This window comes from Juglans microcarpa x Juglans regia, chromosome 3D (assembly GCF_004785595.1).
Source record: "Juglans microcarpa x Juglans regia isolate MS1-56 chromosome 3D, Jm3101_v1.0, whole genome shotgun sequence".
In the NCBI taxonomy this organism is placed as follows: domain Eukaryota; kingdom Viridiplantae; phylum Streptophyta; class Magnoliopsida; order Fagales; family Juglandaceae; genus Juglans; species Juglans microcarpa x Juglans regia.
Window position 1 is genome coordinate 22,983,810 of NC_054598.1, and position 12,802 is coordinate 22,996,611.

A 12,802-nucleotide genomic window follows, 5' to 3' on the forward strand; every position below is an offset into this window, starting at 1 on the left:
TCATCTTCATATGTGGAGCCATATGTAGGGCTAGAGTTTGACGATGTAGAGGATGCACTTAGTTGCTATAAAGTCTTCTCCAGACGAACTGGTTTTAGTATTCGAACAAATCATACTAGGTTGTCAGGCATAGACAAATCATTAATTGGTGTAGAGTATGTGTGTTCGAGAGAATGATTCTGTCGATATAATCTTAAACTTAAAGAGAGAGCAAGACCCGAGGCTCCGGAAACAAGGTGTGGTTGTAAGGCAATGATGACAATAAAGAAGAATGGAGAAAAATGGATTGTGTCCAAGTTTGTACTCCAACATAATCATGAGATGTTGACACCTAGGAGTACGAGTTTGCTTCGTGGGCATAGACGGGTGAGTGCAGTGCAAAAAAATTTAATAGACACGCTGAATGAGTCGGGGATACCAACACGGAAAATAATGTCCGTGTTGAGTAAGGAGCATGGAGGTGATTATAATATTAGTTGCATTCCTAAGGACATTCAGAATTATTTGGGCAATCGAATGAAGCATGTTCTTGAAGAGGGAGACGCACAAAAGTTATATAAGTACGTTTTGGAAAATGAACGTAATAATCCAGGTTTTGTATATTCGATCCAAGTTGATACGAATGGGTCGATGGGAAATTGCTTTTGGGCAGATGGTAGATCAACAACTGCATATCAATATTTTGGGGATGTTGTTACGTTTGACGCTACGTACCTAACAAATCGCTACAAGATGCCCTTTGTTCCATTCATTGGAGTTAACCATCATCATCAATCTGTGATATTTGGATGTGCATTATTGATAAATGAGATAGCTGAGTCTTACACATGGTTATTGAAAACATGGCTGGAAGAGATGCTTGGTCGTGCTCCCTCAACAATATTAACTGATGATGACAAGTCAATGGCTAAGGCCATCGTGAAGGTATTGCCCAATACAACTCACAAATTGTGCTTATGGCATATCCTACAAAAAGTCCCTGAACATCTAGCTCATGTTTATAACAGATTTCCACAATTTAGATATGATTTTAACCACTGTATTCATGACACGGTAACTATTGAGGAGTTTGAGTTGGAGTGGACTGAACTGTTGGGTAAGTACAAGTTGGAAGAAAATAGTTGGTTAAAAACTATTTATGTCAAGAGAGAAAAGTGGGTGCCTGCTTATTTGAGATCTATATTTTGCGCTGGAATGTCCACAACTCAACGAAGTGAGAGTATGAACAAGTTTTGTAAAGATTATGTTCGTTCAAGTACGATGGTAAGTGACTTCGTCCATCAATATGATAAAGCTTTGAATGCCCATTATCTAAGTGAGAAAGAGAAAGATGTGAAGACAAAAAATCAAGGCCAATTATGAAAACATGTTACAATATTGAAGAGGAAGTGGCCAAGCTCTATACAAGAAAATCTTTTCGATCTTTCAAAAAGAGTTATTTTGTAGCCAGCAATTCAAGTCACACAAAACACGTGAGGAAGATGGAAGGAAGATTTATTTGGTGGCTATTCATGGGAGAGAAAAGCCAGCATATGAAGTAACACTTGGGAACGATAAAAATGTTGTGTCTTGCACATATCTTAAGTTTGAATTTATTGGCTTTCCATGTCGGCACATCCTATAAGTTTTGATGAGAAAAAATATTTTGAACCTTGTATTGCAATCATATGTGTTAGATAGGTGGACGATCAATGCAAAGAGTCGCATGGTACATGGGATATGTGTCGATAAAGGGCCATTGGAGACAATCCCAACTGCATTTGAGAATAAACATCGTTTGATAAGACAGTTTTATATAGTTGCTGAGATGGGGTCACTTTTTATTAAGAAATATGAACATGTATCACGGGGCATAGAGACAATTCATCAAGAGCTTCTCTTGATGGGTGATGATGATGATGACACAATAAATAACCCAGAGGGACATGCGGTCCAGAGTCAAATAGTCTCAAACTTTTTATTGCAAGATCCCCCTATCATTGTTTCTAAAGGAAGGCCCAAAAAATTACGACAAAAAAATCCAAAAGAAAATGTCCCAACAAAGAAGTGACGATGCAGCATTTGTAAACAAGAATGGCATGTTAGAACAAAATGTCCATCACACAGGTATTTGCAATGATTTAATTATATTTCTAATTATGACGTATGTTCCTTATATGAAGCTTTTAACTTGATGAAATCTTTCTTTTTCTTTTTTTCTTTTTTTTTTTCCTTTTTTTTTTATAGTGGTATGGGCGAACGAAGTTCAACTACATTACCTCCAGACCCGGCCACTATGTCAACAACATTTGATATGTATAAATACTAATCTTATCTTATTTATTTTATATTTAAATGTTTGATTTGGTCACTTATTGTTGTCCTATGAAAATTCTTCATTTGTAGGAATATGCAATTCCCAACAGCGTCACAAGATGAAGAGTATGGAGCATCGTGGAATTTTCACTTTTCAGAAGACAATTAATGATGAATTAATGAGAACTAAATTTTTTGTAGCCATATGTTGGGTGTATTACTAGAAGTGATTTTTTGTAGCCATATGGTGGTTGTATAGTGGCTGTATGTTGGTTGTATGTAGGCATGATATTTTTTGTACTCATATGTTGGCTGTTTGTAGACATGATGTGTCCGTAGCCATATGTTGGCTGTAATGCAGAAATTGAATGAAGTACATTCATTCTTCCAGAAAATATGTTGACCATATTTCATACACTATGTTCCCTTAGTTCACACCAACACTTCCAGAAAATATCCAAAAGAATCAGAAATAAAAAACCAAGTACATTCACTGATCCCATAAAATATAGTCTTTTACAAAAATTGATCCATAAAATAAATACAACATGTCCTGATTAATCAAGTACATCTTAATGTAGCATTAAACGATTTATAAAGCATGAAGGCTCATATAACTTCAGAGTAAGAAATAACGTAATAAATAGAATCCAAGATGCAATCAAGACACATTTGTACTTCTTCTTCATTGATTGGAATTTGATGTGTTCAATTCTTGCACGTTCAGCTGCTATTCTTTCATTTCTTCGTTGTGTTAATTCTAACGTACGTTTACAACAATCCGGTTGTTCCATTAGAAGATCAACTCATTCGAAAAAGTCACACTGTTTTTTATCCTTATAATTTGGACAATTGAAAAACCGTCGACTAAAACTTTTTGGGTTGCCTGACATTCGCATTTTGGATGGAATGCCGCAATAACACATCGGTCTTTGTAAGCTAGATATAGTGTCTCCTTCACTACTTTTCATATTGCTGCAGAGAAGAGAATAAAAATAAGTAAAAGTAGGAAGACAAGACTACAAATCTAAAAGAAAAGATACATGGCCGGCTATTTGGAGATCCTTGCTTAGTGGTTTTTCTTCACGACTGGGATATATTAACAACTCCAACAAGTGATATGAAGAACATGCTTATTTTAAAAATTAAAACTAAATTTATATCAAAGTTGGCTCATTGCAATGATATTGGATATGCGTTCCGATGCATGACTGCTTTTCGAGGAGTGTACAAGAGCCAGGGAACTAAGGCACTGAGAGGGACAACATGACTCACAAAGATCATTCAACTTTTCCCTATAAAAAAATCATTTATTCTTTCTAACAAGGTTGCTAGAATTAAACCTGGTGCTGTTAGCTCTGACTCGTTATGAAGCATTTTTATCAGATTGAAACTGGCAATAGCCTTACTACAGTGCTTAATCATCAGCTTTCGCAACTTGCAAAGTGGTGAATGCAGAGTTTTGACCCATGAAAGTGTAAATCTATAGAAACCCATGAAAAAAAAATTGGTGTGCATTCTGCTTGCTCATTGCAACAGAAGGGGTGCAGCATACTATTTCAATTCATAGTGAAATTTCCTTTTAGCAATTTGACAAACAACTGGTGTGCATTTTGCTTGCTCATTGCAGTGACCATATTCCCTGTTTCCCATCACCTTCCTTGATACATCAGCCATTTGCAATCAGGTCCATTACAAACAACTTAATCTGAAACCCCTTTAATAATAGAGGGGCCTTATATGAGTTTATCTTTTAAATTCGAACAAATTCAAAAAATTTGAAAAAAACCCCAAATTTCTAACACAGAGAAGCCGAAATAAAATGAAAATTTTTGAAAAAAAAAAACCTACATTTCTAACGCAGAACAGCCAAAATTCAAAAAAAAAAATTATTGGGGATATTGTGATTTACCTTCCATCGGCTTTGAAGATGAGTGCAGGAGGTGGGCGTCTCGTCGAGTGGGGCTTCCGTCGTGAGTCGTGGTGGGTCATGTCCGCGTGTGTCGACTTGAGTGAGTCGTGGTGGGTCGCGTCGACAAAGTATGGGCATGAGCTGTGGTGGGTCGCGTAGAGTGATGGGGGAGGGAGGGAGAACGATTCGGCGTGAGGCCGTTGCATCGTGTGGGTCTTCCGGCGTGTACAGGCTGAGGGCGTCGCCTCGCGTCGAGTCGCGTCGGTGTCGAGTGGCCTATTCGCGTCGGCGAGGGGGTCGCATCAAGTGGAGGAAGGGGCGTGGATTTTGGTTCACTGCAAAACGATGTGCAGTTATGAGGGAGATAGACACCATGTGCACGGGAGGGAAATTTCAGAAGAAAAGAGATCCGACTGCATGCATGCGAGTTCATTGAACTTTTTCCTTCATTGCCTACGTGTCATTCATCTATTGGGTGGTGCAAAAATAGGTTTGATACCCGTCCGGCTGGAAGCTTTTCCCTTAGAAAAAGGGGTTTCCTATGGCAATGTTGTGCTATAGGAAAGGAAACTATGGTGAAAATTTTCACCATAAGATACCAAGGTCGATGAAGCAGATGCAAAATAGTTGTTCTTGTTTAACATTATTAAAAAATACCAGGGGCGATGGTTGCAGAATCAATGGGCTTCAATGGTCAAGGGTCACAGAGAAAAAGTCATTTGGAGTGAGCTAAGAGAGAGAAAAAAACTGCTGCAATGCGGAACTGTTATATATATATAAATTCGTTATAAAAATGATATCGTTTCAATGGGTTAAGTTAACCCCTCCCCTCCGACCCCAATCTCTCTTCCCATCCTCTCTCTCTCTCTCTCTCCAAAATTTTCTCAAAGCCTCTCTGCCTTGCCATCCTCTTCTTCTCATCCTCCTCCTCGGCATCTCCTCCTTGGCTTCTCTTATTCTCTTAGACGGTCAGAGCCTACCCCTCTCTCTCTCTCTCTCTCTCTCTCTCTCCAATTTGTTCTATATTACTTTGTAAAGAATTTTTTTTATTGTGTATTTTACTATTTTTTAGTGGCGGTGGATAAGGGCATATTCTGGGGGAGGGGGAAAATAAAATATATGATAAAATCTACATCTTCCTATAAGGTTTCGACAAATGGTAATTTCACAAACCCCACCCTCTACCCCTGCGAGGTGGGGTGCAAGAAGGGGCCACTCCTGCCCCTACATGGGCAAGTAGTACCCCTAAGGTTTTTACTGTGATTTCTTGGTGCAGTGTGATCATCCATGTCTTTTGTTGAAAATCCACTAGTTGTTCGAGGGGATCGGTCGTAGATTCTAAACATGAGCATGATCAGCATCACATGTGTGGGTTTTGTGTTCAACTAGGTTGACTGGGCAGGTTTGGGCACTTAGTTGGGATGAGATTTCTCATCTCAATTCTTTAACTAAGATGAGACATACTTTCCAAATAATCACTTCAAGATTTCTCAGAAATCTCTCCTAATTTCTAAAAATATCTCAACACTGTTTATAGACAAGACCTATTGCGCAGAACATGCAGCGTCTGTCCCCCTCCCACATTACTCCCCCCCCCAACGTGAGTACAGTGCCATTACCCTTCCTCCATAGCACACTTGTATCGTCCCCCAAACAAACATGACTCCTCCATTACCAAAGGCTCAAGCTAGCACACTTCCTCCATAGAAAAATTCAGTATTTCTAACCCGTTCGAGACATATCTAAAATCCCCAAACCCAAAATCATCCGCCTTTTCAGAAATCCTCCCAAAACACACAGGTTGTCAAACAAAGAAACCCCATTTATCGATCGGTGCATTTTCAAGCCTTCGGTGTCAAATGGCCTGACCCACGCAAATCTGACGTTTCTCATGGCATCCAGTGAGAGTACTCACCACTAAGCTCATCTTGATCGTTTGAGGTAAGCAACTTCACAACCCCTAAGTTCCCTCTGCGTCATGCTGTCGTGCGAATCTCTGAACATTTTCATGTCAATCAAGCAAGGTATTGTTAACCCTGACGAAGCCGAATCTCGAACCTAGCTGTTCTGTGCAATGAATTTAGGTTGATCTGACCTCTGCTGCGCAAAATTAGACCTCGCATGGGCAACAATAGTTGCATAGGAAAACCACTTGGATGTCTCTTTTAGAATAGACAACAATGGTGTATAAAAGAGCAATGGTTGATAGAGAGGAAGGCACCCGTATGAAGCGAATCAACCCTCGCACCGTTATCCACAAATTTGCCCGTCGTTGCCTCCACAACTGCACCACCACGAGTTCGAAGACTCGGTCATACCAGGTGAGTATCGAGAAGCCCCCCTTTTTTGTTTATTGTTTGTTTAAGGGCTACTTCTTGATTCCTCGGTCTTTCTTGTAGCGTTACTACTTGAGGTGTGCTTCGACTTCATCCTCTCGACAGGTATCTTCTCTTCTGCTATATACATAATAACTTATACCATAAATTTTGGCTGAGCCATTATTAACATCGCTAGCTACATTTCCGTTCGTTGAATTTTAGGAAATCAGTTTCCAAAGAGGTAAACTTTTAAAAAAAAAAATATTCACAAATAAAACTATTAATTATCATCTTCAACGTTTTTACATTATTTCCAGCCATAAGCTCTACTATTGACTGTGTTGGGGGTTCAGGAATATACCAATACTTAGTAGAACATCTTCCCATGCATGAGCTAGAATTTTTACATTATTTCCATGTAAATTGTGTTTCGGGTGTTGGTTCATTCTACCTTAAAGGAAAACTGTCCATAAAGAAAACTGCATGCTGAATGTGGTCCAAGCCATTTCAGCGTTTTATATTTGGTTTCAATAATCATCGTCCTCGTTTGAGCATATATTAGAAGCATATGGACAATGATACGATCAAAACCCCACGTGATCGGGATTTATGGAGTGATGGCTTTGAGGATGTCCTAGTTGACCTCTTGTACCAAGACACCCTCATAGATAGATTGAGAGGAGGAAGGATTACAACTGCTAATAATGTCAGGCTCATTGAATGACTGTCTGCTATTGCCCCAAAAAAATTCAATTGTGATCAAGTGAAAGGGAAAATTGCTCGGCTAAAGAGAAGACAATGCGAATTTACCGATCTTATGAAACAAACCGGGTTGGGGTGGGACCCCAAAGAGGAAGACACCAGTTGCTAGTGAGGAACACTGGGCAAATGCTATAAGGGTATGATCTAAATTATTGGTAAACATCTATAATTACCTTTCCGAATACATTTTATGATTGTCTTTATTGTCAATTTCTCTTGTTAGGTTTGTTCATCATGGAAACATTACAAGACACATGGATGTCCAAAGTATGAACAACTTTGTGTAATTTTTTATTGTTCAGTAACCACTGGGACAATGGGCTGGGCGTCGATCGATCCCGCCCCAGATAGTGATGATGAGTGCTTGCTTGAGGAGGATATGCTAACTCGTAGCCAACCAGTGACTAATCAGGAACCCCCCTCCCAAAATCGGGGGTTCCCCTGCATTCATCCACACCATTTTTTGCCTCCTATGCTACGGATCTCGCAGACGACAGAGGACGTCGTCGACATTCCAAAACTCAGCCCGTCAACAACAAATGAGCGAGACCCTTGATGAAATTAAACGTAGTGCCGAAGTGAGACGTCAGGCTGTTGAGGAGGTGATGGAGTCAAACAGGTCAAGGAAGCGCAGCAAAGGTACTAGCATAGAGTCTGATGGAGCGTTTGATCTCCAGATGCATTCTATGAGGTTGTTCTATGAGGTTGTTGGAGGAAGTACAACCTCCCTTACCTCTTGACCAATTTAACAAGGCCTTCGACCATTTATTGAGCACAAAAGTCTTCATTTCTATCTCCGATGAGCACAGGAGTCAGTGGGCTTGGAGTCTGAATTGATGGTGACACCGGATGTGATTTGCCACTCCTGACTGCTAGAATGGTTTTCCTTGCTAATCACCTTTAGGGTTTAGCAATTATCTTATTAACTCTCTTATCAATTAATCATGGATTTTTTCATTTCCTGAATTTTAATTCTGACATTTCATAAACCGCTAATGAGGTAATTTTAGGCTAATGAACTAGCTGGATTCTGGTAATTGTACTTGCTATGTCGAGTATATTAACAATTTTGATGGTTATTTTATGGTTCAAGTGTTTGTCATTATACTGCTCAGTTACTGTTTTGGAGTATTTTTCGTGGTGGTGAGTCTATTTTGGAGTTGTAGAAACCTGGTGCTGAGTCTGTTAAGATGTTATTTCCTGCTACTTGTTATTGCTAGTTTGTTTTGGAGTTATTTTGTATTGGTGCTCACTCTATCTTGGAGTTGTTTCTGGTGGTTTTGGGGTGTGTTTAGACTATTGTTTGCTACTGGCGTTGGTGCTAACTAGATGAGACTGCTCCTGGTTACTGGCTGTTTTTGGAGTTGTTTCTGATGGTGCTGAGTCACTTTGTTTGGTGCTACTGCTGCTGCTTATTCCTGAGTACATGTTGGTGCTGGTGTTGAGTCACTGATGGAGTTGTTTCTAGTTGTGGTGAGTCTGTTTAGATGGTTTGAATGGTGCTGGTGCTGCTGCATTGTAGATGTTGCCTTCGAGTGCTTATTAGAACTGTTGGTGGAGTGTAATATTAGAACATGTTGGTGTAGTGTAATGTTTGTTTGGTGCTACTGCTATTTAGATGGTTTGTTTGGTGCTACTGCATTGTAATGTTTCAGATGATGGTGTCTGTGTTGAGTCATTATATTTGATGTTGCTGTCTGGTTGTTTAAGATGTACTATATTCCATTTTATATTGCGTACAACTATATATTGTCATCATTCTTTTCATCTTAGTTGGTTTTTAGGCAAAAGCTTTTATGTTAAGTGTTGCTGTCCAGATGCCTTTCTATCTAGGGTTCCCCTCAATGCGAAATGATAAGCATTGGCCATGCACAGATTGTGCCGGTAGTTGTTGATGGTGATCAATCCTTCTAGTAATCGATTTAAATCAATTCAGTCATAAAAATGCACCAAATGCATTTTTTCCTTTTTTCTTTTTCCCAAAAAAGATTACATTTTTTTCCACACACATTTTGAATAAACCAAGTTTTGTTTGCCTGTGGAATGCAGTGATTCAATTGTCTATGTTACTGGCTATGTTGAGTCACTGCTACTGCATTTACAACTGTTGTTGCGTTGTAAGTGCTGCTGTGTTGTAACTGTAGGGTATTAAAATGTAATGTTTCCGAGAAATGTAATGTTTGGGACACACACGATTTTTCCTACTCAAAGATTAAACACCAGATGCAACGAAATATTGTGATGTTTTTATGGACTCGTGGGTTATACTGTACAAACTAATTGGTCTAATTCATTTTTGGAATGCAGTAGATGGTTTTTTTTTAAAACTAATATTATTTATTTTTCCATAATTTGTCTAAACTTGTTTCTTTACCTATAGTCTATCGACATAATTTCTTCAATGCTATATTATTAATTTGAAAATCTATGCTGAAATAAATATTTGATTCTAATCTCATGGTCTTGAGGAGATAGACCTATTGAAATACGTTTTATTCAAAAGTGGTATTGTTTGCAGGATAGTATTTAGGGGAAAAGGAATTTAGAGAGCAACTGACCTCTATTGGCAATCAAAGTTGTTTTTTCTTCCAACTTCTAGTAAGATAATTTAGAAGCATAACTTATAAAATGCATTAATTGATCCTGTATTTTCATATTTGTTCAGGCCTTGTTAATATTTTGTTGATGTTTTTTATTTTTTTCCATATTCAGAATGGACCATGAGAGTAGCTCTGCAGAAACCCCATCGATTGGGACCAACAGTGAGACGGACAATTCTTGCTCAAGTATGACTCATAACAGCGAGGCGAACGAGTCTATGCTGACATATCCTTCTAGTGGATAGTGGAGATGAAGCGACAATGCAAGAGGTTAATGAATTATATGATGCACTCAACATCTGAATTATGGGCACGTCGGGTTCCAATCTCCCGCCACAATATAGGTCTACGGGGGGATCAGTATATTCAAGCAGTGTAGAATGGAAACCCGGCGAGTTGCAAAGAGATGTTTTGAATGGAAGTGCCTGCATTCTGGTATGTATGCGACCTGCTACGGGGGTCATTAATTATGGACCCGACAAAGAGGGTGTGAGTAGGGGAATCAGTAGGCATGTTTTGCCTTCTCGTTAGCCATGCACAAGGTCAAGGAATCGTATGGGACCGATTCCAACATTCTAGTGAAACTATTAACCGACATATAAAGACGGTCATGCGATCGCTAGATGAGCTAGGCCAGACTATGATTAGGCCGACACACAATCATGGGATCCATTTTTACATTGCGGGTAACCGTCACAATTATTTATGGTTTGAGGTAATGAATTTACTGGATTTTTTTAATGCATAAATGCTTATTTCATGGTGATTAATTTGAAGTTTTCTTTGCTTTTGGTGAAGTGGAATGGAATAGAATAGAAGATAAATGATACTTCGTGCGTAAATATTTTATAATTATTTAAAAAATATGAATAAATATAAAATTTGTACAAATAAAAAATAAATTTTTATTAATCAATTTTATTCTTTCCAAACTTGAGCACTCCACATTTCACATTACTCATTCTGTCAGATTTCTTGCCAAATTGAATGCAATGATTTCTTTTATAGAAGTTAATAATCAACAAATATTATAAATTGAATCTAATAATATTTATTAAATATTAAATGTTATCTGAAAAAATTAGTCGATCAACTATTACTAGATTATTTTATGTATCTCTCATTTTAGGACCTAGAATGTGGACATAAACTCTATATTCAATACTGAGATGTATTTTCTGATATATGTGATTGTAGAAATGTCTTGGTGCATTGGACGGCACAATGATTTCAGCTGCTGCACCAGCTCATCTTTCAAATGCATATAGAAATCGTTATAATCGGATTGCACAAAATGTTTTATGCTTATGTGGCTTCGATATGAAGTTCACATTTGTGTATACTGGATGGGAAGGCATAGCCCATGATGCACAAGTTTTTCTGGATGCCCTGAGTCGAGCGCGAAATGGATTTCCATGGCCAGATCCAGGTACGTGATATGTAAATTGGAATTGGAAGCTAGTTACAGAAAAATCGTTGATGAATTTTCTGCCATACATTCCAGGGACATTTGTACAAGTTGTAACTTCAGTATACTTCCATGTTATGCAGAATATTATTATCTTGTTGATTCAACATGTCCTTGCATTGAGAAGTTTATGCCGCCATATCCACGAGAGAGGTATCATATATCTGCTCGTTATGGTGCCCGTCAATTCCGAGGTTATAAAGATTATTTTAACTTTCGTCATTCATCGCTGCGCAATGTTATCGAGCGCACATTCGCGTTGTTGAAAAACCGGTTTCATATATTGGAAGCAATGCCTCGATATCGCCTAAACAGGCAAGGGATGATCGTGACTGCATGTTGTACAGTGCACGACCTGATTAAAACGGTGACGCTGAATGTTAAGTTCATTCAGCATGCATTGGGGCTTCAATTCAATGGGGAAAATATGCCTGGGGGAGAGGACGTGGGCTCGACAGAAGAAGTGGTAGACATGTCCCATGAGTCAGCCGGAGCTATGGCTGCACAAAGAGATGGGATTGCGATTCCTATGTGGGAGAACCGGAATGGGGGATGAATGTGTATTGCATATTTTCTAATTCTTGGTAATTGCATGTTCAATTTTAAGTGGTTTGTCTTGATTCCACGTCTATGATCGGATTATTTTTAAAAAAACTTTAAAAATCACGTTTAACAATGTTATTGTCTATCATTTTTTTGTAAACATATTTGGTTGTTTGCTTCAGTTAAGAACCTAATGTAAATGGGAGCAGATGACAAGTAAAATATAGAGCATGGGCTGAATTAAATAAGCATGGAGTTTCCAACAAGCAACACTACTAATAGACAACAAAAGAAGTATTAGAAGAGTCCGACCCAATGAAGAGTACACTACCATAGTGGATAAGTTTTGACATTAATGTAGCATTAAACGGTTTACATTATCATTAACTTTAGAAAATTTAAAACAAACTAATAAGACAATAAATAAAACCCAAGACCCAATCAAGGCACATTTGTACTTGTTCTTCATAGCTTGGAATCTTTGATGTTCTATTTTTGCACATTGATCTGCGATCCTTTCATTCCTTCATTCTGCTAACTCTAACGTGCACTTACAACAATCCGGTTGATTCCATGCAAGATCAAGCCATTCGAAAAATTCACACTACTTTTGAGCCTTATAATGTCGACAGTTAAAAAACCTCTGGCCAAAACTATTGGGCTTCGCGAACGTCGGCAATTTGGAGGGAATGCCACAATAACAAAGTGGTCTTCGTCCATGGATCATCACATCTTTTGGTCTCATACTGTAAGTAGTAGATATGCTCACTCCGCTACTACTTTCCATATATCTTGCAAATAAAAAAAAAAATAGGCAGTAAACAAACACCCCCGACTTTCCACAACAATTTCAAATAACATAGGCAGCACTAGTAACAAATAACATGAGTTTTTTGCAAACAGC

The 12,802-nt window shown here is 38.4% G+C and overlaps 2 protein-coding genes across 2 annotated transcripts; both read left to right on the top strand.

The window, feature by feature from the left end:
* The first annotated feature begins 255 nt into the window (after positions 1-255).
* Positions 256-1,362, top strand: LOC121255149 (protein FAR1-RELATED SEQUENCE 5-like). The gene has a single exon (XM_041155429.1). The coding sequence runs from the start codon at positions 256-258 to the stop codon at positions 1,360-1,362; it is 1,107 nt and encodes a 368-aa protein (XP_041011363.1).
* Positions 1,363-10,193: 8,831 nt separating this feature from the next.
* Positions 10,194-11,911, top strand: LOC121255150. The gene is made up of 3 exons (XM_041155430.1): positions 10,194-10,322; positions 11,085-11,316; positions 11,439-11,911. Exons 1-3 carry the CDS (start codon positions 10,194-10,196, stop codon positions 11,909-11,911), a joined length of 834 nt encoding a protein of 277 aa, XP_041011364.1.
* The last annotated feature ends 891 nt before the right edge of the window (positions 11,912-12,802 follow it).

Coding starts and splice junctions, on each gene's coding strand:
- LOC121255150 (XM_041155430.1), top strand. CDS start 10,194: ATGGGCACGTCGGGTTCCAATCTCCCGCCACAATATAGGTCTACGGGG. Junction 10,323..11,084: donor ATGGAAGTGCCTGCATTCTG/GTATGTATGCGA, acceptor ATGTGATTGTAG/AAATGTCTTGGTGCATTGGA. Junction 11,317..11,438: donor ATTTCCATGGCCAGATCCAG/GTACGTGATATG, acceptor CATGTTATGCAG/AATATTATTATCTTGTTGAT.
- LOC121255149 (XM_041155429.1), top strand. CDS start 256: ATGACAATAAAGAAGAATGGAGAAAAATGGATTGTGTCCAAGTTTGTA.